The 26664-nt window shown below is 39.2% G+C and overlaps 2 protein-coding genes and 2 long non-coding RNA genes across 4 annotated transcripts; 2 read left to right on the top strand and 2 right to left on the bottom strand.

Annotated features, from left to right (window-relative positions):
• Window positions 1-907: 907 nt before the first annotated feature.
• On the top strand, window positions 908-26664 carry LOC113637280 (sodium/potassium/calcium exchanger 3-like). Its single transcript, XM_047811826.1, has 8 exons — window positions 908-952; window positions 1278-1381; window positions 24121-24195; window positions 24388-24413; window positions 24497-24550; window positions 25722-25786; window positions 25861-26195; window positions 26286-26664. Exons 3-8 carry the CDS (start codon window positions 24169-24171, stop codon window positions 26487-26489), a joined length of 711 nt encoding a protein of 236 aa, XP_047667782.1. The 5' UTR covers window positions 908-952; window positions 1278-1381; window positions 24121-24168; the 3' UTR covers window positions 26490-26664.
• On the top strand, window positions 6542-7368 carry LOC125140925. The gene is made up of 2 exons (XR_007140249.1): window positions 6542-6838; window positions 7002-7368. It is a non-coding gene; the product is annotated as an uncharacterized LOC125140925 (long non-coding RNA).
• On the bottom strand, window positions 7001-7693 carry LOC125140926. The gene is made up of 2 exons (XR_007140250.1): window positions 7491-7693; window positions 7001-7452 (listed from the first exon to the last, which is right to left on the bottom strand). It is a non-coding gene; the product is annotated as an uncharacterized LOC125140926 (long non-coding RNA).
• LOC125140921 (histone-lysine N-methyltransferase PRDM7-like) lies at window positions 11031-13657 on the bottom strand. The gene is made up of 3 exons (XM_047811831.1): window positions 13427-13657; window positions 13216-13326; window positions 11031-11452 (listed from the first exon to the last, which is right to left on the bottom strand). The coding sequence occupies exons 1-3, from the start codon at window positions 13557-13559 to the stop codon at window positions 11097-11099; spliced, it is 600 nt and encodes a 199-aa protein (XP_047667787.1). The 5' UTR covers window positions 13560-13657; the 3' UTR covers window positions 11031-11096.

Below are 26664 nucleotides of genomic sequence, written 5' to 3'. Positions count from 1 at the left end.
AACACTTTCCAAGTGTGAGCCTGAGTTTGTTCTCCTGATGCACTCTCTATAAGCAATAACAGAGTATAACACAATGAGCTTGGCTCTAGGTGAATGCACACCGATAACTGGTTCTAAAACCCTATTTATACCATTTATTAGTATGATCTCATAACGTCATTCTGCATATCGTCAGGTCTCTGATGACCTCATGCTTCTGCAGAACATCCTGAGATGTCTCCTCAGCTGCACGGCTGATTGTGTTCTTATGCTGCTGACACAAAACCTTGTGATTTCCTTTTTAAGCTTTCACTGTTACTCTTTGTCTTAATATCTAAACATAATGAAAATTATATAATTTCTTAATCACATAATGGTTACATACACTCATATAAAGGTAAAGGAAACTTATCATTATAAAAATGGAAAAAGACTTATAACAATTCTGTAATCTTCTTTCAGCAAGATGATGGGTCTTGACCCAACTGTCTAGGTACAGTGTCTGTTCCTCTGTGTGTTGAATCAGGCTCCTTCTAGATCTTTTCTTTACAGATTTAATCAGATATATTCAATTTCTTTATGACAAATAACAATTCCCCCATTTCTTTTAGTTTATTTTCCACAGCTTCCCTTTTCCTCGCTCTCTGTCTTTGTTGTCTTTTATTTCTTTTCTCTCTTTTTGCTGCATTAATTTCACTTTGTTTCTTTATAGTATTGGATGAGATTGTCACATAAGGATAACCATGTGTACGTTGTATGGCAGTTACATGTGATATGGCAGTTACTCCACTCCTAACATTTCTATTCACAAGTTACTCTGGACACATTTTTGTCTAAGCTTAAACAGGAAAACAGAATGTTGGCTTCTACAAAGCGACATAAAAATATCGATATCAATGTAGTTTATTTCTACATTATATCTACCTCATGGCTGCAGGAACATCAGCACCTGAAATCTTTATATCCACTATAAGTAAGAACAAACACACACTGGTATTATAATACTGGAGAGGAAGGAATTCATATCCACTGGTATTTGTACACTATATGGAGTTTAAAGACGACAAAAAATACAACATAAAAATATCAATATCAATGTAGTTTATTTCTACATTATTACCTAAATTAAGTTGCGGTTCTTTCATCTGACGTGAAGACCAAACAGAATGAAAATACAATAGAAGCTGTACAAAGACAAATGCAGTAATGTTACTCATTGTGGAACTGTGTCTTGGTTAAATGATAGTGATTTAGAGCTTAATTTAAAAACACATTTTAGATCTAATATACATTTGCAGGTGAGTTCTTCACTCAGGCGGATGTTGGTGTAAAGACCATCATTGGATCAGGACTCTTCAACATCCTCTTCATCACTGGACTGTGTGGGATTGCTGCTGGACACGTGTGTGTGCTTCTTCTGTGTGTCTGTGTGTTTTAAATAAATAATGTACATTTCTACATTTTGGACTTTTATTTATGTTGCCTAGCAGCTATGGATTTTAGTTTTTCTATTATATAGGTGAACATATAGGTGCATATATTTGTGCATATGTACCTATATAGGTATATGTATGCACGTATTTATATGTACACATATGTACATATAGGAAAATGGCCAATTTTATATATGTCACATGTATTAAAAACCTATATCAAAACCTATATTGAAACATATGCTTATATAGGTTATTTCCATGTGGGTTATTAGTGACTAGATATTTATGCTATTTTCAAGAATGCTTATCAAGTCAATTTTGCTTACCACATTGGCAGATTATTATTATTTTGCTTGATTCTAGTACAATTTAACTAGATTTAAGCATGTCTTGCTTGTTTCAAGAGGGGCATTTTTTGCAGTGTGACTACACAGTTTATGGGAATAAATTGTGTATTTCCTTCACAATTGTCACAAAAAACTCACTACACTGTCTGGTCTCTCTGCGCGTTGCTTTGCGAGATCATGACTGCTGCACGAGTCTGCGTGAAAATATGGGGGTGTGGCGTGAGAATATGGGGGTGTGGCGTGAGAATATGGGGGTGTGGTGTGAGAATATGGGGGTGTGGTGTGAGAATATGGGGGTGTGGTGTGAGAATATGGGGGTGTGGAGTGAGAATATGGGGGTGTGGTGTGAGAATATGGGGGTGTGGTGTGAGAATATGGGGGTGTGGCGTGAGAATATGGGGGTGTGGCGTGAGAATATGGGGGTGTGGTGTGAGAATATGGGGGTGTGGCGTGAGAATATGGGGGTGTGGCGTGAGAATATGGGGGTGTGGTGTGAGAATATGGGGGTGTGGAGTGAGAATATGGGGGTGTGGCGTGAGAATATGGGGGTGTGGTGTGAGAATATGGGGGTGTGGCGTGAGAATATGGGGGTGTGGCGTGAGAATATGGGGGTGTGGAGTGAGAATATGGGGGTGTGGTGTGAGAATATGGGGGTGTGGTGTGAGAATATGGGGGTGTGGCGTGAGAATATGGGGGTGTGGTGTGAGTCTTACGCTGAATCCGTGACAGTTGGCAGCCTTGTATTCGGTAAGCAGCAATCTAGCGCTAATGTAGCAGCATTAATGTTAATATATTATTAGTATTTATATCAGTTTAGATTAGCAGTTAGCGCGTCGCAAATATTTTACATTAATAGTTTATATTAATAATCACCTCAGACGTACATTACCTCACTAACTTAGTTTATATTAATAATCACCTCAGATTTAGTGTATATTATAATCGCCTCAGACTAGGGTTGTCACCCGTCCCGTGAAATACGGAATCGTCCCGTATTAACAGGCAAAATGACGCGATTTGTCCCGTATGTTACATACTGTAGGTCACATTATACAGCATCCCATGCACATCACCCCACCCGCATTGTGTGGAGACGCGTCCTATTCTGCTCCTGATTGGGTAATACTCGTTGCCATCGTTGGTTTGATTGGTTTGTTTTAGGGTTACAGGCCGTGAATCACGGCCAATCAGAGTCAGAGGAGGGCGGGACGCCGCCTCGCCGGTTCTTTTGACAGAGTCAGAGTGAGTTATAAAGTTATTAAATTTTATGGATCTGTTAATCTAATAATAAGTTAATAAAATATGGTTCACATTGTGACGGTAGTTGGCCTTAAAAGGTTGGGTTCGGGCACCAGGGGTAAAAACCACCACAATTATGAACTTATGAACTTAATTTAATAGTTAGAGACACTACATGTATCAAGAAAAACCAGGAACCACCAGAAAGAAGAAGTTAAATTCAGAGTTTTCTAATCCAATTTAATTCTGACACAGGACAATTCAGTACATCATATTCAGCACAAAAGGAAAAAAATGGAAAAATAAAGAAATCAATTATTAAATTCAAGCTCAGTCACATTTACCTTTTAATTACCTCAACAAGGGGTGACAAATCAACAATAATTAAATAACTTGGCTAATTAATAGCAAGAAAATCAGCAGAATCAATACAAAAAATCTTATGCAGACAAAAATGAAGGAAACGACAATGCATGAGAGCAAAAACAGGCAGAAGAAAAAAAACCAAAAAAAAAAAACCATCTGCATCCAAAGTCCAACAAAAGTAAACAAATTTATTTACTGTGCCACTCATGGCCTACTGAGCCTGAAACATAACTCATAATTATATTTAATATAAATAACACAAATAATAATATTTATAACCTAATCTGGCAACTCAAGTGCCAAAATAAACACAAAAGGAAAAAACTCCCTAGACAAAAAAACCCTCCTCCAAACATACTAATGGCACGGGGGACAATAAATATAAAATTTCTCATGAGCAATTTTTGAAGGGGGGACACAAATAATAGTCAAATTGGACTTATAAAGACACTGTATGTCCCCACAGTGAAAAACTTTGCTTTGATCATTATTAATGTAGCATGAAGACGTCATTATGGTTATTTTCAGTTTTTCTCAGGTTCAAATTTTCCATTTTTCCGTGATTTTATCTAGTCTATGACACTGCAAGGCAAGTTTATTTATACACATTTCAAAACTATCATAAAAAAAATAATCACAACAATAAAATCAAGTAATTTCAAAAAGGTTTAAAATTTTATTTAAAATGAATTAAGACACTTAATAACAGTAGAAATTGATTATACAAAGAAACACAGTGAGGTCAGTTCGGACGTAGCACAGTGCTCATTTAGTAAATGCACAGCTAAACAATATTCTAATTGTGGCCGTTAATGTTAAGTTATACCAAGTCGTCCCTAATAAAACACTGCATGGGAAACGGCTTTGGCGTGTTAGTTACAGTGCACTGCGTAACAAGCTATTGTAAACAAGCTAACGTTAACTAGATAAGTCAGATTTTATTCGCTAATATAGCAGATTCATGGAAAATTACATCGGTAATCAGCATTTTTGCCACAACTAATTTATGAATGAGTCATGAAAGAGAATCGCTTTATTTAAAGTGAATAAAATCCCCTACTTAATGGAGTTGAACTTTAATTGAGCCGCACGTCGTCTGACTCGTTTGTGCAGAGTGAGATGAGATAAACTGGGAAAGCACACAGTGGGTCAAACCACTGTGAGGAAGGGGAGGGGGAACTGTTTCTAGATGCATTTTTGTGGGGGGTTTTAAACTTACAGTTATTTAGGTATACATACATATATTTTTCGTAATAGAGAGTACGATATTTTTAAATAAAAAAATTGGGGGGGGGGGGCATGTTTTACGCCCATGTTTGTTGGTGTATATTTATTATTGTCATAGCTGTGTATTCAATATGACCACTTAAGTTGTGATAGTGAGAGACTGAGTGCATCTGTTCACACTGATTTCACTAGCAGACTTAGGCTTATGTTACCTCACTAACTTAGTTTACATTAATAATCACCTCAGGCTTATGTTACCTCACTAACTTAGTTTACATTAATAATCACCTCAGGCTTATGTTACCTCACTAACTTAGTTTACATTAATAATCACCTCAGGCTTATGTTACCTCACTAACTTAGTTTACATTAATAATCACCTCAGACTTACATTACCTCACTATCTTAGTTTATATTAATCACCTCAGACTTACATTACCTCACTAACTTAGTTTATATTAATCACCTCAGGCTTATGTTACCTCACTAACTTAGTTTACATTAATAATCACCTCAGGCTTATGTTACCTCACTAACTTAGTTTACATTAATAATCACCTCAGACTTACATTACCTCACTATCTTAGTTTATATTAATAATCACCTCAGGCTTATGTTACCTCACTAACTTAGTTTACATTAATAATCACCTCAGGCTTATGTTACCTCACTAACTTAGTTTATATTAATAATCACCTCAGACTTATGTTACCTCACTAACTTAGTTTACATTAATAATCACCTCAGGCTTATGTTACCTCACTAACTTAGTTTACATTAATAATCACCTCAGGCTTATGTTACCTCACTAACTTAGTTTACATTAATAATCACCTCAGACTTACATTACCTCACTATCTTAGTTTATATTAATCACCTCAGACTTACATTACCTCACTAACTTAGTTTATATTAATCACCTCAGGCTTATGTTACCTCACTAACTTAGTTTACATTAATAATCACCTCAGGCTTATGTTACCTCACTAACTTAGTTTACATTAATAATCACCTCAGACTTACATTACCTCACTATCTTAGTTTATATTAATAATCACCTCAGGCTTATGTTACCTCACTAACTTAGTTTACATTAATAATCACCTCAGGCTTATGTTACCTCACTAACTTAGTTTATATTAATAATCACCTCAGACTTATGTTACCTCACTAACTTAGTTTACATTAATAATCACCTCAGGCTTATGTTACCTCACTAACTTAGTTTACATTAATAATCACCTCAGGCTTATGTTACCTCACTAACTTAGTTTACATTAATCATCACCTCAGATTTTGCTGTTTCCTATTCCGATAAACGCGATAAACAAAATGATGACTCTGTGATGACTTTAGTGGATTCTGTACCGAGTGTTTATGCAGCTACAGAGTTGTACATTCACCTTCACATAAACGTATGAACAACTAGGGAGAACTGGACAGTTTACAATCATGTGCATTTGTCTTTACCCCCTCTCTCTCTCTCTCTTTCACACACACACACACACACACACACACACACAGTGTCACATGCGAGTGGGGGGGCGTGTGGACTGATGCTGGAATTCTACGTAGTGTTTCGGATCGGTTCTTCTGTCACAAGGATCTTAGCCAATATGTGTGTAGGAGGAGTGGGAGGAAGAGGGATAATGACCAATAACACACATTTGATTTGTGCAAAATTACAATGTCAGCTTATAAATAGAGCAGCCACTAGATATAATATTCTGTGTCAATAAGAACATGGAAAGAGCGAGTCAGGACGACAGAAACCCACAATGGGAGAACACAACCCCGCCGTCGGCTGTCGACCCACTGTCGCAGTTGCAACCGCCTAATCCAGTAAGTCCGTCTTAGAGAATTGCTTCAGAATTATGTCCATGAATACATTTTCAGTTTAAAATCTAATGCAGTAGAAACTGTAAACCAATTTGGGGGGGGGGGGGGGTGTCATAGAGCATTAGGTGAGCTGAGTGTCCATGGTTATTATATAACATGTATACATTGTGTTTTATACTTTAGTAACTTGTATTATCACTGTGTAAAGTGTAACACTGAATGTGTACTTAACTCCTAATTGATGGTAACTCCATAAGAACATAAGAAACATAGAGTCAATAAGTCAATAAGAACATGAAAAGTGCGAGTCAGGAAGACAGAAACCCACAATGGGAGAACACAACCCCGCCGTCGGCTGTCGACCCACTGTCGCAGTGTCCCTGATGGCTCTAATTTTGTTTCTTGGTGAGTTTTGCAGCATTATTGCTTTTTCAGCCAAAAAAGGTGTGTATATATATATATATATATATAGCAACATACAAGATTTCCAGATATGTTCTGGCTGTTAATGTATTCATAAGGAACATCTGATTTATGGACTTTCTTTTTTTTTCTTATCCCCTATCAGAATGCACAGACGTGGACAGGGAAAATTTAATTTTTTTTGGGAATTGCGGTGCTTGGTTTTATTTTGAAGCTAGTGCTGACCATCCTGGTCATGCTCTGAAGATCATCAGGATAAAAACAACCGCAACGTGTTAATGTTCTCCGAGTTCCAGCAGGAGTCCTGCTCTGGTTCTGTCCTCGCCTTTTCTCTGTGGCTTCACTCACTTTACAAGAAGACGCCATCATCTCGTCCAGATATCTGAATAAAGTTAAAGATGTTCACACTAGACACTGAGGATCCTCTAATGATAGACTTATAGACTTAAAGAACATGACAAAGTTCTGCTCATGACATCAATCAGACAATTAATAAATGTTGATGTACACCAGTTTACATATTAATAGGATCTTATTTTTAATAAACCGCACTGACCAAAGAAGAAACACATTAAATCACTTTCTCAGAACAAAAACTTCACTTTTGAATTTGTCCTCAATATTAGAACAAAACTAGAACATGAAGTATTTTATATCTGTGATTGTTTAGGGACAAACCATACTAAAATTAACAGGAAAGTGAAATAATTTGTGATTATTAGGGGTCAAGCCCACAAAGGGCGTAGACACCTATTGTTATCGTTAGTGTTCTTATTATTAGGGGTCAAGCCCACAAGGGGCGTAGACACCTATTGTTATCGTTAGTGTTCTTCCTCTTCTGGCATTGAAGTCAATGGCAGCTCGTAGAACCGTTATGTAGGAAAGTTATGAAATTTGGCACACATGTAGAGGCCGTCTTATAAGTTACTATAGCAACTTTGGTGTGTCTAGCTCAAACCCTCTAGCTCCACCAGTCCAAACAATTTGGGGGCAGGTTGGCACACAATATGTCTTGGGTGGCCATAGAATCAGAATCAGCACCACAGTGACACTCACACCCACAGACATTTCGCAGCTTTCGTGACAGCGCCACCTAGTGGCCACAAGATTTTCACGTTAAGTCCAGTATTTTACGAATGCAATACCATATCGCTACGAAACTTGGTATGGTTCATCAGCGACATGTTCTGAGTGCATCTGATTGGCTTGATCCCGGAATCGCTGCTTGCGGCTATATTTATTAATGGTGCTTGCAAAGCATCATTATTGTTATTCTGCATACTTATTATTATTAGTAATGGTGCTTGCAAAGCACATTCTTATTCTCTTGCATACTACTTCTTCTGGTGCGTAACTTGTCCCGCAGCTTTTGTCCTAGACCCATAAATGAGGTGTCAAATCGACCGGTTCATTGAGGAGAGGTGTGCTATGGTTTTTATAAGCGGTCTGACCAATGATGTTCGCACAGCTGACGAAAAAGTGGCCAAAAAAGTCCCATAGAAATGAATGGGAAATTCCTAAAATTCGAGCGAAATCAAAACAATTTAGCACAACATGGACATGCGACATATCAAAACACTCAGCATGATGAGGGGAACTTGCCACGTGCAAGCACATTCACATTTTCTTTAGGAAATGTACCGTTCTAGTTATTATTATTCTGCTTCTTCTTCCGGACACTTTTTCGGCACGTAACTTGTCCTGCAGCTAGACCCATAAATGAGGTGTCAAATCGACCGGCTCATTGAGGAGAGGTGTGCTATAGTTTTTATAAGCGATTGGAGTGATTCCGGTAAATAAGGTGATATGGCACCTGGGCTCCTAGGAGTGCCAGGGTATATATTGAGAAGATATCTGAGGCTCCAGTCTCTTCGGGGGCGAAGGTGTGTGGGGGCGTGGCCGTGTCCACGGGTCAAGGTGGGTGTTTTTATTTTTGCAAGGACGTCGCGAGAGTTCTTGTTTTTCTTGATTGATTTTGCATGACAATCTTTTTGGGGGTTTTCATTTGTTACTTTTAATTTGGCAAATTATAATTTGTTGGCTGATTGACCACAATAAAGAGGTTTGCTCATTCTCATCCAGGCCTGAGGAGTTTTCTCAGTGTTTTTGTAGTAATTATAGAGTTAACAGTTAAGTCTAACTAACAGTTTTTAGTAACCAAAAAGGCCTAAGAGAAGAGGACACCCTGTGATGTGTCGGCGTGGAGACCGGCTCTGAGTTCCGACACCCGACCTTCTTGGCGTCTCTGGGAGGGGTGCTGGAAAGTGCTCCGACCAGGGACTCCGTCGTTCTACTGGGAGACTTCAACGCTCACGTGGACAGCTTTGTGCTGTTCTGTTAGTCACAGTTTGTCCATAACAAACACCATGTTCAAGCATAAGGGAGTCCATCAGTGCACGTGACACCAGGACAACCTAGGTCAGAGGTTGATGATCGACTTTGTGGTTGTTTCATCTGACCTCCGGCCATATGTCTTGAACACTCGGGTAAAAAGAGGGGCGGAGCTGTCAACTGATCACCACCTGGTGGTGATTTGGATCCGATGGCAGGGGAGGAAGTTGGACAGACTTGGAAGACCCAAACGTACTGTGAGGGTCTGCTGGCAGAGCCTCCGGTCAGAGAGATCTTCAACTCCCACCTCTGGCAGAGCTTCAACCAGATCCCGAGGGAGGTTGGAAACATGGAGTCCGAGTGGACCATGTTCTCCACCTTCATTGTCGATGCAGCCGCTCAGAGCTGTGGCCGTAAGGTCTCCGGTGCCTGTCGTGGCGGTAATCCCCAAACCCGGTGGTGGACCCCGGAAGCAATGGGTGCCACCAAGCGAGCTTCAGCCCGGGTCTGAAGGACTATCGGTCGGCCTCGAAGAAACTCTGGAAAACCGTCCGCCACCTCAGGAGGGGGAAGCAGTGCCCTGCACACACTGTTTACAGTGGGTGTGGGAATCCGCTGACTTCGACTGGGGACATCCTCGGACGATGGAAGGAGTATTTCGAGGATCTCCTCAACCCCACCGACATGTCTTCCACTGAGGAAACAGAGGCCGAGGGCTGAGTTGTGGACTTGACGATCCACCCTGAGTACCTCCAGTTTCTGGATGTTGTGGGGCTGTCATGGTTGACACGCCTCTGCAACATCGCGTGGCGGCGGGGGACTGTGCCTCTGGACTGGCAGACTGGGGTGGTGGTCCCTCTGTTTAAGAAGGGGGACCGGAGGGTGTGTTCCAACTACAGGGGGATCACACTCCTCAGCCTCCCAGGAAAAGTCTATGCAACGGTACTGGAGAGGAGAATTCGTCCAAAAGCCGAACCTCTGATTCAGGAGGAACAATGCGGTTTTCGTCCTGGTCGTGGAACACTGGACAATCTCTATACCCTCGCCAGGTTGCTGGAGGGTTCATGGGAGTTTGCTCAACCAGTCCACATGTGCTTTGTGGATCTGGAGAAGGCATTCGACTGTGTCCCTCGTGGCGACCTGTGGGGGGTGCTCTGAGAGTATGGGGTCCGGGGCCCTCTGCTAAGGGCTGTCTGGTCCCTATATGACCGGAGCAGAAGTTTGGTTCAATTTGCCGGCAATAAGTCAGACTTGTTCCCGGTGCATGTTGGACTCCGGCAGGGCTCCCCTTTGTCAGGGAGTCTGGTTTGGGGACCACAGGATTTCGTCTCTGCTTTTTGAGACGATGCTGTCCTGTTGGCTACATCAAATCAGGACCTTCAGCGTGCACTGGGACGGTTTGCAGCTTTGGGTCGTGACCGAAAGGACAAGATCCCGGATACAGGTGGCCGAAATGAGTTTCCTCCGTAGGGTGGCTGGGTGCTCCCTTAGAGTTAGGGTGAGGAGCTCGGTCACTCGGGAGTAGCTCAGAGTAGAGCCGCTGCTCCTCCACATCGAGAGGAGTCAGCTGATGTGGCTCGGGCATCTGTTCCGGGCATGTCCAACTGGGAGGCGGCCCCGGGGAAGTCTCTCGGCTGGCCTGGGAACGCCACGGTATTCCACCGGAAGAACTGGAGGAATTGTCTGGGGAAAGGGAAGTCTGGGCGTCCTGGCCCGGGATGGATGGATGGATGGATTTATTCCCAATGAACGAGTCTGAGGTGACTCAGGTGACTGTGGGGAGGAAAAACTCCCACAAAGGAAGAAACCTTGAGAGGAAGTGTGTGTTTGTGTATGTGTATAAGTATGTGTGTATATACATGTTTGTGTGTGCGTGTGTGAACTGTACAGCGAGCAGTGTTGATCAAATTTAAAATATAATGTCATGACACAAAGAAACCACATAAATGACCATCTCAATGGAACTATCATAAGAACCATGAAGCTCTCTCACCACCCAGGAGCAGCTGCTGTTCATGGCTTGCTCTTGCTTTACCGTGTCTAACTGGTAAGGCCCGAAGTGCACACCAACAGGAATCGTGTCACTATTGTTAAACACTCCAAGGCCTGAGTCTGGAATTTCGGACTTCAGAATCTCTAGACCTGGAGGAACGGTTTGTGTGGCTCGGTCAGAGACCCCCAGTGGAACCGCAACATCAGGGATGAAGAGAGCCGGACCGTGAACCTCACACTTGTTGACATAGAAAGATTTGCAATCCTCACAATCTGAAACAAAATATATGAGATCATTAAAACCAGACATTTTGTTTACATTTGTTTTGTTTTCTAATAAACATCCCGAATAATTACACACATGGACAAAATTGTTGGTACCCTTCAGTCAATGAAAGAAAAACTCACAATGGTCACAGAAAAAACTTTAATCTGACAAAAGTAATACTCAATAAAAATTCTATGAAATGTTAACCACATACTTCAATTGAATTATTTAAAATAAATAAACTCATGGAACAGGCCTAGACAAAAATGATGGTAACCCTAACTTAATATTTTGTTGCACAACCTTTTGAGGCAATCAGACGATTCCTGTAACTGCCAATGAGACTTCTGCAGCTCTCAGCAGGTATTTTGGCCCACTCCTCATGGAGCAAACTGCTCCAGTTGTTTCCAGTTTGAAGGGTGTCTTTTCCAGACCCCATATTTCAGCTCCTTCCAAAGATGCTCAATAGGATTGAGGTCAGGGCTCATAGAAGGCCACTTCCTCTTAGCCATTCTTGGGTGTTTTTAGCTGTGTGTTTTGGGTCATTGTCCTGTTGCAAGACCTGCGACTGAGACCAAGCTTTCTGACACTGGCCAGCACATTTCTCTCTAGAATCCCTTGATAGTCTTCAGATTACATTGTACCCTGCACAGATTCATGACTCCCTGTGCCAGATGCAGCAAAGCAGCCCCAGAACATAACAGAGCCTCCTCCATGTTTCACAGTAGGGACAGTCTTCTTTTCTTGATATGCTTCATTTTTCTGTCTGTGAACATAGAGCTGATGTGCTTTGGCAAAAAGTTCCATTATTGTCTCATCTGTCCATAGGACATTCTCCCAGAAGCTTTGTGGCTCGTCAACATGTAGTTTGGCATATTCCAGTCTAGCTTTATGATTTGTTTTTAACAATGGTGTCCTCCTTGGTCGTCTCCCATGTAGTCCACTTTGGCACAAACAACGATGAATGGTGCGATCCGACACTGATGTTTCTTGAGCATGACGTTCCCCTTGGATCTCTTTAGAAGTCTTTCTGGGCTCATTCGGATTATACGTCTCTTTGATTTGTCATCAATTTTCCTCCTGCGGCCACGTCCAGGGAGGTCGGCTACAGTCCCATGGATCTTAAATTTCTGAATAAGAAATTGTAGTCACAGGAACATCTAGCTGCTTGGAGATGGTCTTATAGCCTTCACCTTTATCATGCTTGTCTATAATTTTCTTTCTAATCTCCTGAGACAACTCTTTCCTTTGCTTCCTCTGGTCCATGTTGAGTGTGGTACACACCATGTCACCAGACTACACAGTGACTACCTGGAGCTCTACAGTATATATAGGCCCAATGACTGATTACAAGATTGTAGACACCTGTGATGCTAATTAGCGGACACATCTTGAATTAACATGTCCCTTTGGTCACAAGATTTTCAGTCTTTCAAGTACCATCATTTTTGTCTAGGATTGTTCCAAGAGTTTATTTTTTAAATAATTCCGGTGAAGCATGGTTGACTTTCATTGGTTTCATGGTTGACTTTCATTGGTTAACATTCATAGAATTTTTGTTTATTATTACTTTTGTCAGATTAAAGTTTTTTCTGTGACCATTGTGAGTTTTTCTTTAATTGACCGAAGGGTACCAACAATTTTGTCCACGTGTGTATTTCCCAGTATAATTAACATGAACTATTTTTTCAGTCATAAATGAATCCTTGTTAAGGTAAAATATCACTGAAGTGTTGTTTATTCTGGACTCTGTGTTCTGGTGTCTTACAGAGATAGTCTTCATGTCTAGGTTTATCTTTCAGAATGTTCTGGAATCCTTCAGTATGTCCTTTGTGTTCCTCAGGAGTGATGACTTCTACCGAACTTGATGAGGCTCCACCTAAAGTGTCATAAGAGTATTTTTTTAATCATCAAACGTTAAAACAGTTAAAGTTTTAGTAAATCTGAAGGACACATTTTAATGTATGGAACTATCTTACAGAAATAATCTTCATCATCAGTTTCTTCCTTTTTTAGAGGTTTTGTCCAGTCACTGTACGGCTCCACAGGGGGGTCGTGTCCCACTGATCTCGATGTTCTTCCATCAGAAGTGCTGCACAGCTCCATCTGCATATCATCACCAAGCTGCTCCTGGAATAGAAAAGAAAACAGTGTTTAAATAATCTGTCTCTGGGTTTGTAGAGTAGTTCTGGTTCTACAAATTCTGAACTCCAGAAGTGACGAGAAATAAATGGTATTGATTTCAACTCAGTTCAAATTTATTTGTATAGATAGATGACAGAGGAATAATAATAATAAACAAAGCTAAATATAAAAATATCGATGTATAAAGGATTTTAAACGTGTAGAAGTCCTCACCTTACGGTGGTGTTATAGCCTGTAATCCGCTGTCGAACTAGGCTTTCGCTTTCATTTAGAGGCTTAGTAGTGCGCATGCGCAGACAGTGTGGCCTTGCGGTGTGGTGCGCATGCGCAGAACAGTGTGGCCTCGCGCTACAATGACACGTACTTTTTTCCCCTTATTGAATACAAAAGTATAAAAACAAAAAAGGCAAATAATCTCTACAGAGTAAATAGTAGAAATGACAAACTTAACAGAATAAGTAATAGATTATTGTGAAAAGACAAAATAACAAACAAACAAATAAATAAATAAAAAGATAAAATAAATAAACAGACATTTGAAAAAATAACTACACGAACTTAAATAGATTGGAAAAGAAAAACCAAAACAAATTAAGGGAAGTATCAGAATAAATCAAATGTCAAAAGATATAGCAGCTTCTTAGCACTCGGACCTCACATCTTATTAAGGGCTTTGGAAAAATTATGAATATATTGATGATATATTTTGCTAAAATAACAATATTATTAAGCAAAAAACAGAATTAAACACAGCAGTCTTTGGGTTTTCCAATAAGATATGATGTAAAGAAAAAACAAAACTATCAGCAACCACCTTTTTATGTAACAACCAGCCCTGAATTGATATCCAGAAGAGTTTGGAGAAATAGCATGAAGAAAAGATATGATCCGTGTCTTCAGGATGGCTCTCACAGAAGGGACAGGGGACAATTTCTATATTAAATTTTTGATTTAGGAATTTGTTAGAAGGATAAATATCATGTAAAATTTTTGAAGAGTGTTTCTTTTGCTTTAGGAGGAGCAGGAAACTTAAATAAGCAGTTGTAAGATATTTTACAGTATTCTTAACAAACATGTGATCTAATTCGTTTCTTTTACTGACAGTGTAACTGGGTTTTAACACGACATGTCTTATATACTGTTAGTACAAGTATCACTTTTAAAATTAATATTTCTAAAGTTTAAAGCTGGAAGAACTGAACTAACTTAGCATAAGAAAAGACGCCTTTCATCAGTGTTTTTTATACCAGAAGGTATCACATTAATGACAGTGAAGAACTCTTTCAGGTGACAGGTAAAGCCATGCTTCAGTTGTAATAAAGGCATTATAGTCTAAAATGTTCCCCTTCTCATCCATTAGATCTCTCACTGACCAAATACTTCTGCTAGCCAGTTCTTATAGCATAAAGATTTGTTCCTGTGCAATATATATTTGTTGTTCCAAATCGAAGCATTATAAGGAGTAAAATTATATGTATTTTAATTTCCAAAATAAAAGTACTTCTTGGTGGAATGTTGATGGTTTCACTGAGAGTTTGGATAAATCTGAGAAAAAATTGAATTCCACCAAATTCTTGAAACAGAGCTGAGGGGGCTGTAAACCAAAAACTTTCTTCTTTACACAAAAACATTTTAAACCATTTAAGTTTTAACAAAATATTCATGTTCTCAAATTCAATTACATTCAAAGCATCTTGTTCATAGGATTTAATAATGTCTGCTTTTTTAATATAATGGGCTTTGTGCCTCTAAATAAAATTATACATTTTTTTGGGAACGTGTTTTAATAAGATTCGAAGGGGAGCTGAAGAACGAGCGGGATAAATCAATCTTGATAAGTATTCATCTTTAGTTAGCAAAATTTGACCAAAAATTTAAATGTCTCTTTGTAACCAGCCAATTTCAAAATTTTCTTTTGTACTTATTTTCTGGTCTTTGGTAATTGTAATGCCTAAATATTTCACCTTATCTTTTACCAGGATATTATGCAGACAAGTGATATCACTCTGAGTTAGGGCAAGAAGTTCACATTTGTTTAAATTCAGCTGGAGTCCTGATACCTTAGAAATGTATTAACTACATTTAAGCTTCCGCCACACATCGTATTTCTCACGCAGAAAAACTGACTATTTATCATATATTTAATAAGCCGCAGTGCCCAAAACGTATCATTCCGCACCGCTGTCTCTATGGAAACGGGCAGGAACCAAGCGTCTCAGTTCTTAGTCGAGCCTGACACTTATCAGCCAATTAAAAAGAGACGCTACAAAACAGCCAATCAGATAATAACACTATTGTATCTGGGTAAGATTTAACACAACAACCAAATAACACAGCAAATAAAAAAAGCAGATCCTGGAATTGTTCATCATCGTCCTCGTTCCCCCACAGAGAAAAGCCCTGGAGCTGCGAACATCACTTTGAGCACAGAGTAAGTCATGATCTCCTGTTTAATGTTACAACTCATTCACAACGTGTTTAACACAAACAATGACATTGTGACTGCTGTTAGAGACGTTTCCCAGATCATCAGCAGGAGTTTGTCATCAGTGTCTGTAACTTAGTCAGCAGTTTTACAGCCTGGTCACTGACAACACCTGCTCAGGACATGTAGTCTAGGGCCAGTGGTTCTCAAACTGGGGGCCCTGAGATGGTGCCAGGGGGCCCCGGGTCACTGACAACACCTGCTCAGGACATGTAGTCTAGGGCCAGTGGTTCTCAAACTGGGGGCCCTGAGATGGTGCCAGGGGGCCCCGGGTCACTGACAACACCTGCTCAGGACATGTAGTCTAGGGCCAGTGGTTCTCAAACTGGGGGCCTTGAGATGGTTCCATGAGGCCCCGGTTTTATGAAATTTTATAAAATAATGAATTTATCATAAATTAAATTTCAGGAAAATAAGGCTACTAACCTCCAGCACTACATTGTGTAATTTTATATGTTTTGTTTAATTCAAATTTTTAGTTTTGGAAAGTTTTATGTCATAAATTGGGGGGGGGGGGGTGTGTGTCAAGTTTCAATGAGCTATGGAAATTTTAAAGTAAAACTGCATTAGTTAAGTAACTTATCGAGAATGTTTTCTATATATTTAATAATTTTTAAATATTGTTAAGTCATAAATAAGTTATCATAAAATAAATTTTAATATAAAACTGTCTGATACAACGCAATATTTACTCTTGGCCCACGCCTCTAAGTCAAGTTTGATTTTTGACTTCACAGAACAAAGTTTGGGCTCCTCTGGTCTAATCTAAAGGGTTCATATATGTATATATAGTATAGTACTCCTGAGCCCTGCCATATGGCTGCTTGGCCTCCATCCAGACCCACACACAGTACCCTGTCAGACGGCCTCACAGAGCCACATGTGAAAGCACCACCCTGTAACTCTCAGTGAACTGTCACTTCTTTGAAATTCTGCTATATCTGAAAATTACTGTGAATAAACTGCACATAAGACTGTTCTGTCCCCTCATGTCCTGTGTTCAATATGTAGTAAATAATGATAAAATTATATAAATATTAACTTTTATCCTCTGGCCTGTGCTACAAATGTAGTTTATGTACGATTCTGATTACTTCAATCTTTTTACAGTAAAAATTGCTGATTTCACATTTTAACCTCACTCAGTTCAGTGCCTTACAAACTGGTGCTTGACCTTTGCTATGGAAAATACAACCTGAGGTGTGCCACGTGTCTGTCTGTAGCTATCACCCTGTAAATAAACTTACACTGTAGATCAGCTGTGTGCTTTTCTATGGGAGACTTATACTGAATCCTCAATCTATCACTCATAAAAAGTCCTGTCCACACAAGTCTGGCCACCTCCATGCTCTTTGCTGGCTTAGTGGGCACAAGTGTGTAATGTTCACTGTGATGTATTAAAGTGCCTTCTTTTATGTCAACTGAAAGTCTTTTTCCTGTCCTCACTGACAGCTGGAGTGATCGTAATTTTTGGAAAGTCCTGCTTGTCTCCTTTGTCCTGTCGAAGTCCTCTCACTGTGGCATTTCTGTAGCTTCTTGATAACACCATGAAGATCTTGTCCTTCAAATTTTTAAAAGAGGTGTGTTAAATTTGAGTCTCTTAACTTTAAGGACCTCTTCATATCTCCATCCATTTCTATCTAGGAGACATCCCAGCTTTGTGAAGCTCTTACGTTAAAAGATAACAAACTCACACACTAGCTAAAGAACACAGGCTGGTTTGAATTATGATGTTAAAAATTAAGGGTTCATCAGAAGTCCAGTTTCCTCGTTTGTTCACGATGCTTTTTAACTGATTCTCTAGGCTTGTAGCACTGACTTATAAAATAGTGTAATCCACACAGACTCATCAGAGACTCACCTCATCACCTTTAAGTAAAAATAAGTGTCTAGTCAGAGGTTGGCTGCTTTTTGCAGAATTAGACCTGCTCTTTGTGTCCAAGCCTTTATGCTCTTTAAGGTACAGCAGTCTCTGAGCTGCTTGTAGTCTGAAGGCTTGCAAGTCCACCAGGCCTTGACCTCCTTCTTACACTGGCACAGAAAGTGTTGAAGCCTGAATCCAGTACTGTTTACTCCAGAAAATAATCTGTACGGCTTCTCTGTATTTTACTAATCAGTTCATCAGTTTGTTCCATGACTATTCTTTTGTGCCATTAGAAATAAAAATGCGTAGTGTAAAAATAAGACGATGATGTTGAAGATCTTAATGAAGAACAAGAAGTTTATTCCATATAGCAGTGACAAAATACATGACGTACTTTGGGTTCATCGGAGTCAATAAGAACCCAGAGCAAATCCTGCTCACGCATTATATACAGTTTTCCCTTTTGGTAATTTAAATAAAGTTCTGTTTTGAATGTGTATTGAGTGTAAGAACTGAATGTCTCCCAAATGTCTGGGCGACACCTTGTTGTCTAACTGATGTCTTTAAATGTTAATCATGGTCACGTACACCTTGTCTTGGTATTGTTACAATGGTTATCAACCAAGTGGTCACTTTAAATGGTAATCGCAATCACGTAGTCCCTTTGTTTATGGTGATCCCTAATGTCCTGCTACCGTTCCAATATTTATGATTGAATAAAGTTTATATGTTTAGATCCTAAACGTATTACCTTATGATACTATGATACTTAGGAATGAGCTCTTTTTAGATGTGTACCTTGGAGTGGAATTTGGGAGCAATTTCTGTAATTTCTTACAGTCCCCATTTGATGCTTTTGGTCCTGAAGCATCACATCACTTCCTTAATACAGATCACACCTCCCATTTTTGGGTCGGTGCCCAGTGTCGGTGAAGCCCTGCCTTAGGTCGTTCCCCTTCGGCCCTCAGAGAATCTTACCCGTCATCGAAACTTCACCTCACAAACACTGGTTTTAGCTCCATTCCATAAGGCAAACTTATCACAGGTTTTCTTCTTACAATTTGGTTCTATGTAAAATATTACTTGGGTTTGGAGCAGAGACATTCAGAAAGAATGAGAAAGATGCATACGCAAACAGCAGTTTTTAAAGTTACATCCCAAATCAGATCAGAATTAACCAAATCACCACCATGCATTTGTTTAGACAAAACATTATCTTTTCCTACAAGACCTTGTTGAGCTTTGACAATATGCTCATCCTTTCGTTGCATTATGACATAATGACTAGGGATGCAACAATACAGTTAGCCAGTTAGCCACTGTAACAATACAGTTACAGTTAACCACGGTTTCGGTTCGGTTCGGTTCTGATGGCTTAACACATAAAAGTGTTTTTTGTTATTCTATACTTAGGCAATAGGAACAGTGAGAGGTTAAGAAGAAACAAATAAAAACGATTTATTGCGATACTCCTTTATTTTACTTAAAAGCAAAGAAAAGTCCGCTGGTTCCTAGTGTTTTGTACAATATAAACATTTTTTATTTTAAAATGAACACTGACATCTCACAGCTGCTGGGAGCCCATGTACAAACTGGGGAACATAAATTACTAAATTTTGAAAATATACATACATGTGAAGTTAGTGAACATAAATAAACCATCTTAATTAAACTTAACAGCACTCCAGTACAGTATCCTTCATTCAGAATGTAAAGTGCAATTTCATTTAGGTCAGCTATCTATTCCTGTATTTTGAGGTTCTTCTGTAAAAAGATAAGCCTGTCACCATTCTCTGCAGCAAGGCGAGAGCGTTTTGCACTTACAATGTCCCCGGCAGTGAAGACAATTCTCTCACTCGCAACAGAGGTTCCTGGGACACAGAGGTGTTGTTGTGCAGCTTTTGCTACATGGGGAACTATCCATAATAGTAAAATCAGACAAGTTAAAACATATAAGTATTTAGGTGTAACGATTGATGACGTTAACATAGAAGGATCACATCGATGCTCTCTGTAAAAGAACAAAGCTGAGAATGTATTCGGCGTCTTAGGTCTTTCGGCGTCAGCAAAAAGATTCTTCTTTTGTTCTTTACGTCTGTAATAATGAGTGTACTGCAATATTACAACTCTATTTGGTATAAAAGCCTGTCTGTTAAGCTAAAAACACAGCTGTTTAATCAATTAAAAATCTGCTCAAGGATTGTTGGCATGTCTCTAGAGAAGCTTTATGACTCAACTTATTATAATAATTTGTTAAGACTGGCTAATAATATAATTTCTGATCCCAATCATGTTCTGCATAATGAGTTTGAACTACTACCATCAAATCGGAGGTACAGAATCCCACCAGGCGATGCTTGAGCTAAATGAGACACTTAATCGTAAAGTGTTGTAAATGTGCTGGGGTTTTTTTTGTTTGTTTTTTTGAGTTTGTGGATTATGTGATGTTGTGTAAGTGATGATCGCTGCAAACATAGAAAATATTCTGTGATGCAAGAAATATTTCAGACATGTTCTGACAATAAAGTATCATCTTGTGTTTTCAATACTAACCCAGTTAGGTAATAATTGTGTGGAAGGTTTTCTACACAATCTGAAAACAAGTGTCACTGAGGGACACGTACGTCAGTATAAATGACTTCAGGTGTAATATCTTTTTGGTCAGAGCAAAAGAGGGGATGAAGTGACTAAAATAAAGTCTGACAAGATATTTACATGTTTACATTGTCATCATTTGTGAATATGAGAATCAGACTTCAGAGCAACTGTTCAAGACTGAACAAGAAAAAAGAACTGAAAACATCATACAAACATCATACATCATAAAAATATACATGTTTATTATTGTTTTGTGAAGTTTAAAAGGATGTTACATTAAATTTAAAATGAAATAGCAATATAGTGCTGAGGTGGTGAAATGAACTTCCAATATAATACAGGTTCAAAAGCGTATAAAAGATTCATTCCCATACACAGTACCTGTACAATAAGGCAGTTAGCTGTTGCTGGTGAAATCTGTGATCACTACATTGCTATTTTCCATCTAGATGTAATTATCAGGAAATGTAAGCTGAAACTCTGGTCTTTTCTCAGATAGTTATGTTTTGTTCAGACTTTTATATACAATAAATAAAAAAGTCTACACACCCCTATAAAAAGGGAAGTTTTTTGTGATGTAAAATCCACCTTTTCCTCCCTTAATAAGAAATACAGGAGTCTTGAAGAAATACATGAATGAATCACTCTGAAAGGTTTAAAAGAAAGAACTGATTTCACCTTAGCCAAGACGGAATAAAAAGAAATAAAACGAACTAGACAACAGAACTAATCTGTCAAATTTAAGTCTTTCTCTACAGCAGCAGCTCTTTAGCTGTAAATATGATTGAATTGAAGAAATACATGAATGAATCACTCTGAAAGGTTTAATGGTATTTGGCAGGTCTTTATATATAATAACTTCTCCAACATTATTTTCTCCTCCAACCATCATTTTGGTTTCTGTCCACATTAGTCATGAGTTAAAAAAAACAAAAACAAAATGTCCACTAAATTAAAAATATATACTGTACACACACACACACACACACACACACACACACACACACACACACACACACACAGACACTGAAGTAATTATACTGACATACGTGTCCTTTAGTGACACTTGCTTTAGGATTGCGTAGGAAACCCTCCCACTATCCCACTAAAGGATGTGCCCTAGTTTGCACGGGTTAGTTTTGAAAACACAAGATCAACAATTAGAGTTGCTCTTACCTTGAACGCAGGTGTCCTTCGAAGTCCCTCGGTCTTCTAACAAAGGTTCTGCTCCAAGTTCTTCTACCTATTCTATTGATTGTATCTTTAGATGAAGAAGTCAGACTTAAACCTTTTGTCTTTTCAGGATCCTCACAATGGGAGGCCTTGTTTTTATTAAAAGTAGTGTAATACAGATAGATGTGTGTGTAATATATGTAAAGTAAAAGAAAATTACAAACAAAAATCTCCTTCAAATAATCAAACAATTCTAGCGTAAGTAGAAATAAGTAAAATGCAAAGATAAAACAAACCAAGAAACACTTTCCAAGTGTGAGCCTGAGTTTGTTCTCCTGATGCACTCTCTATAAGCAATAACAGAGTATAACACAATGAGCTTGGCTCTAGGTGAATGCACACCGATAACTGGTTCTAAAACCCTATTTATACCATTTATTAGTATGATCTCATAACGTCATTCTGCATATCGTCAGGTCTCTGATGACCTCATGCTTCTGCAGAACATCCTGAGATGTCTCCTCAGCTGCACGGCTGATTGTGTTCTTATGCTGCTGACACAAAACCTTGTGATTTCCTTTTTAAGCTTTCACTGTTACTCTTTGTCTTAATATCTAAACATAATGAAAATTATATAATTTCTTAATCACATAATGGTTACATACACTCATATAAAGGTAAAGGAAACTTATCATTATAAAAATGGAAAAAACTTATAACAATTCTGTAATCTTCTTTCAGCAAGATGATGGGTCTTGACCCAACTGTCTAGGTACAGTGTCTGTTCCTCTGTGTGTTGAATCAGGCTCCTTCTAGATCTTTTCTTTACAGATTTAATCAGATATATTCAATTTCTTTATGACAAATAACAATTCCCCCATTTCTTTTAGTTTATTTTCCACAGCTTCCCTTTTCCTCGCTCTCTGTCTTTGTTGTCTTTTATTTCTTTTCTCTCTTTTTGCTGCATTAATTTCACTTTGTTTCTTTATAGTATTGGATGAGATTGTCACATAAGGATAACCATGTGTACGTTGTATGGCAGTTACATGTGATATGGCAGTTACTCCACTCCTAACATTTCTATTCACAAGTTACTCTGGACACATTTTTGTCTAAGCTTAAACAGGAAAACAGAATGTTGGCTTCTACAAAGCGACATAAAAATATCGATATCAATGTAGTTTATTTCTACATTATTACCTAAATTAAGTTGCGGTTCTTTCATCTGACGTGAAGACCAAACAGAATGAAAATACAATAGAAACTGTACAAAGACAAATGCAGTAATGTTACACATTGTGGAACTGTGTCTTGGTTAAATGATAGTGATTTAGAGCTTAATTTAAAAACACATTTTAGATCTAATGTACATTTGCAGGTGAGTTCTTCACTCAGGCGGATGTTGGTGTAAAGGCCATCATCGGATCAGGACTCTTCAACATCCTCTTCATCACTGGACTGTGTGGGATTGCTGCTGGACACGTGTGTGTGCTTCTTCTGTGTGTCTGTGTGTTTTGTGTGTGTCTGTCTGCGGTTGTTAGTTGTGGTTCTTTCACCCGACATGAACCTCAAACAGAAATCGCTGCCATTATTGTGATTGTGACGATCACTTTCTGTGAAAAAGTCTCAGTCAGATCAAACGGAGGTTGTAGGCTGAGGCAGAGTGATGTCGGGAGTCGAAACACAACAGAGACAGGACGGTGTGCAGGAATACTGCTGCTTGTGTGAGGAGAAACTTCACCGTTTGTTGGTTTGATGCATGTTGCTGCAGGGAAGGATGTGTTTTTGTGGAAGGGTTTTCTTCTATTGACTGCCGTAAGTCCAGAAAGAGAAAGGTCCTGTGTGATAGTTTACTATTTTTGGTTAACCTTATTTCTGCAGCTTTGCATGTCTCTGTATAAAGTGTTTACTCCTTTAGCTGCACATGTGATTTTAAACGTGAATGTTAACGGTGTTCTAGTCTCGTTAATTTCTGAGTATTTGTATAATCAGTACAATATAGCAGCTTCTCCCTAACTCAGTCTCATAGCCATGCTAGCACAGATTAGCATCAACTAATTAATCAGCTCCTTGCATTGCTATGTAACAACGTGATGGTAAGTACAGACCCTTAAAGATTTGATCCAGTGCTTTCTTAAACAGAACTTGAGTATTCCACCAGCAGCTTCTTTAGACAGACTAGACTAGACAGCCTTCCTGCCAATTTGGACTGAAAAGTTTGGAGAGAAAGGAATTAAGAGGAGGTGAATCTCTTTCCCATTCAGTTGTCTAGGCTTGTTCCCTTCTGGTCTGCTTTGTTTTTATCCTTTTTTTTAAATTTGTGAATCTATATACACATGTTTTTGTTCATGATCATGTGAATTAACTGGTGTGTGTGTGTGTGTGTGTGTGTGTGTGTGTGGTGTCAGGTGCTGCTGTTGAAGAGGTGGGCTGTGATTCGGGACTCAGTCACATACATGCTGTCTGTTGTGGCACTGATTGGTGTAAGTTCTGCTGCAAACACAAATTCAGAACTCTGTGTGTTCAGTAATATCTCAGTAATACACACATTTCATCAGTTTGATCAGATCTGTAGACCTCATTTGAACACACACACCATTGTGTGATGTCACTTTGACTTCCTTTTTGTGCTCTAATATTTCTAGTCATCTTACTCTGTTCTTTTTCTGCTCTAGATTACCCATGATGGGAAGATCGTATGGTGAGTGTGTGATGTGTTTCTGCTGATTGTTGATGGTGTGATTAGCAGAATTGGACCTTTACACACCGTCTTCTTCTTTGCAGGTGGGAAAGTTTGCTGTTGGTGGTCATGTATGTGGGATACATTTTGATCACGATGTGAGTACAGAGGATTTATATTATGGTCATTTTTCTCCCCAGGTTGGTTCCCTTATACTTGCTCTCCCACCAGCTGACTGCCCCATAGCGTATAACAAATACCAGCTAGGGACAGTGAAGCCTCCCATCCTTCCTCTGACGCATCAGAAGCTGTGTTAAAGTTTAGTAGGTAGACGTGGTTAAAGTCCATCAGTATGTGTTATGAGTTCTGATTAAATATGTTCCAGTAAAGGAATAGCTGATTGGTGAGTGTGTGTATAAATATATAAAAAGGCCCTCCAGGATTTGTGAGCACAGAAATGAACGAAAAATCAAGCAAATTCCCTGATATTTAGTGGAGCATTAACACAGACTTTCTGCAGATTTGGGCCAAGACATCATGTGATATCACAGTGCACTAAAGCCAAAGCCTCTTTGATTACTTTCTATGACACACTACACTTGACGCACCTTAATTACATACATGTCTTCATTGTAAGTAATTTAAAGAATCATGTGCTTGAGATCCAACTATCATCTTATTAACTCACTATCGTTATTAAATATTGTATACAACACATTTCTGCACCTTTCAGCCATTTTCTCCTCTGATAAAGAAACTCTTTAAGCCTCTTAAATGTCCTCCTCACGTCTAACACTTTTTGACCTTAAGCCTCTTTTAAGGGTTAAGATGCTTCATGAATAACTTTTATCTTTACTGGGATCTTCTCCTTAATTTTACGGGGAAACGACCACAATCCTAAGAATGTTAAGCAAGTCTTTTCTAAGAATTTTCATATACAAGGGCCCTGAAGTTTTTGGGACTTGAAGTGAGTGTGTTTAAGTCAGCTATAAGCCGAATACGAAAACGTATCACAGCTGACAGGACGATATTTTGCTGAAGATGAGAAGAAATTTGGCTCATCATAAAAATTCTGATCCAATAATGAAACAGGCTTAAGGGAGTTTACATCATTTGAATTTTCATTGAAAATGAAAATATCTGCTGTTCATTGAGGTAGAAAATGAGCCACGGCATCAAGAAAACTCACCATCGTCACTCTGTGTGTTGGCACTGATGAATGTAAACTCTACAAATAGTAAAAAATAATTCCATAACTTAGTGCACATTTTTTTTAGTTCCCCTAACACTTGATTTTTTGTGTGTATCTCTGTTTGTTTTCTGTCTCAGATTTAACTCCCACATACAGACTTTTTTTGGGAACAAACCATCAAGCGGACACGAGCGAGAGAACGGTAATGATTGTTGTGCTTCTGTCTCCGATGACCCTTCGTTTCCTTTGCCGCATGCTATAACCCATGCATTGTAGACAATGACATTCAGCTGAGGGGGGTGGAGGAAGAGAGCAACACTGGGGATGCGGACTTGTCCACGGACGATCCGGGTGAGGGGACAAGCAAGGACGATGCAAAGAAGTCCACGGACGATCTGGGCAAGGGGACAAGCAAGGACTATTTTTTGTGTGTATATGTAGAGGGCTGTATGAAGAAGACCAAATGGCTGGTCTCATGGCCTCTGCTGCTTCTGCTTTTCCTCACCATCCCAAACTGCTCCAGAACTCGCTGGGAGAAGTATTTAATAGTGGTGTTCCTCCTCATTTCGACGGTTTGGATTGCGGTCTTCTCCTACCTTATGGTGTGGATGGTAAGTGTGGAATAGCAGCCTATTCTGTTTCTCTCAGCTTTCATCATCGCTCCTTGGTTTGTCGAACTCCTAGCTTGCACACTGTTTTAGGTGACCATCATCAGGTACACGTTTGGCATTCCCGATGTTATTATGGACATCACGGTCCTGGCAATCGGCACTAGCATCCCAGATTTCTTCACCAGCCTGACTGCTGCTCGCCAAGGTTTGTCTCTGCTATTCATACATGTTGAGGGTGTTTTAGGGAAGTTTATTCATCACTGCCAGCTTGTGAAAAAGGGCCTGGAGCTCTGACAGTAGTGCTGACTGCAGGGCCAATTATCAGTTTGTATGAATGTTCTAATACAGTAGAGTTTCTGTAGTAACAGGTCATTCACAGGAACTTGGTACTCTATATCAGTGATTCCCAACCCCTGGTCCCCGGACCGGTGCAGGTCCGTGGACAAGTTAGTACCGGGCCTTGAAATAT

The sequence above is a fragment of the Tachysurus fulvidraco genome, chromosome 3 (genome assembly GCF_022655615.1).
Source record: "Tachysurus fulvidraco isolate hzauxx_2018 chromosome 3, HZAU_PFXX_2.0, whole genome shotgun sequence".
Classification (NCBI taxonomy): Eukaryota; Metazoa; Chordata; class Actinopteri; order Siluriformes; family Bagridae; genus Tachysurus; species Tachysurus fulvidraco.
This window is presented reverse-complemented; position numbering and strand designations above follow the sequence as displayed.

What these genes read in the sequence shown, in the direction of transcription:
- LOC125140921 (XM_047811831.1), bottom strand. Translation starts at nt 13,559, where the DNA reads ATGCAGATGGAGCTGTGCAGCACTTCTGATGGAAGAACATCGAGATCA. An exon ending in TGATGATGAAGATTATTTCT is followed by an intron (nt 13,327 to 13,426) that starts GTAAGATAGTTC and finishes ATGACACTTTAG; the next exon opens with GTGGAGCCTCATCAAGTTCG. An exon ending in TAGACATGAAGACTATCTCT is followed by an intron (nt 11,453 to 13,215) that starts GTAAGACACCAG and finishes ATTTTGTTTCAG; the next exon opens with ATTGTGAGGATTGCAAATCT.
- LOC113637280 (XM_047811826.1), top strand. Translation starts at nt 24,169, where the DNA reads ATGCTGTCTGTTGTGGCACTGATTGGT. An exon ending in CATGATGGGAAGATCGTATG is followed by an intron (nt 24,414 to 24,496) that starts GTGAGTGTGTGA and finishes TCTTCTTTGCAG; the next exon opens with GTGGGAAAGTTTGCTGTTGG. An exon ending in CCTACCTTATGGTGTGGATG is followed by an intron (nt 26,196 to 26,285) that starts GTAAGTGTGGAA and finishes ACACTGTTTTAG; the next exon opens with GTGACCATCATCAGGTACAC.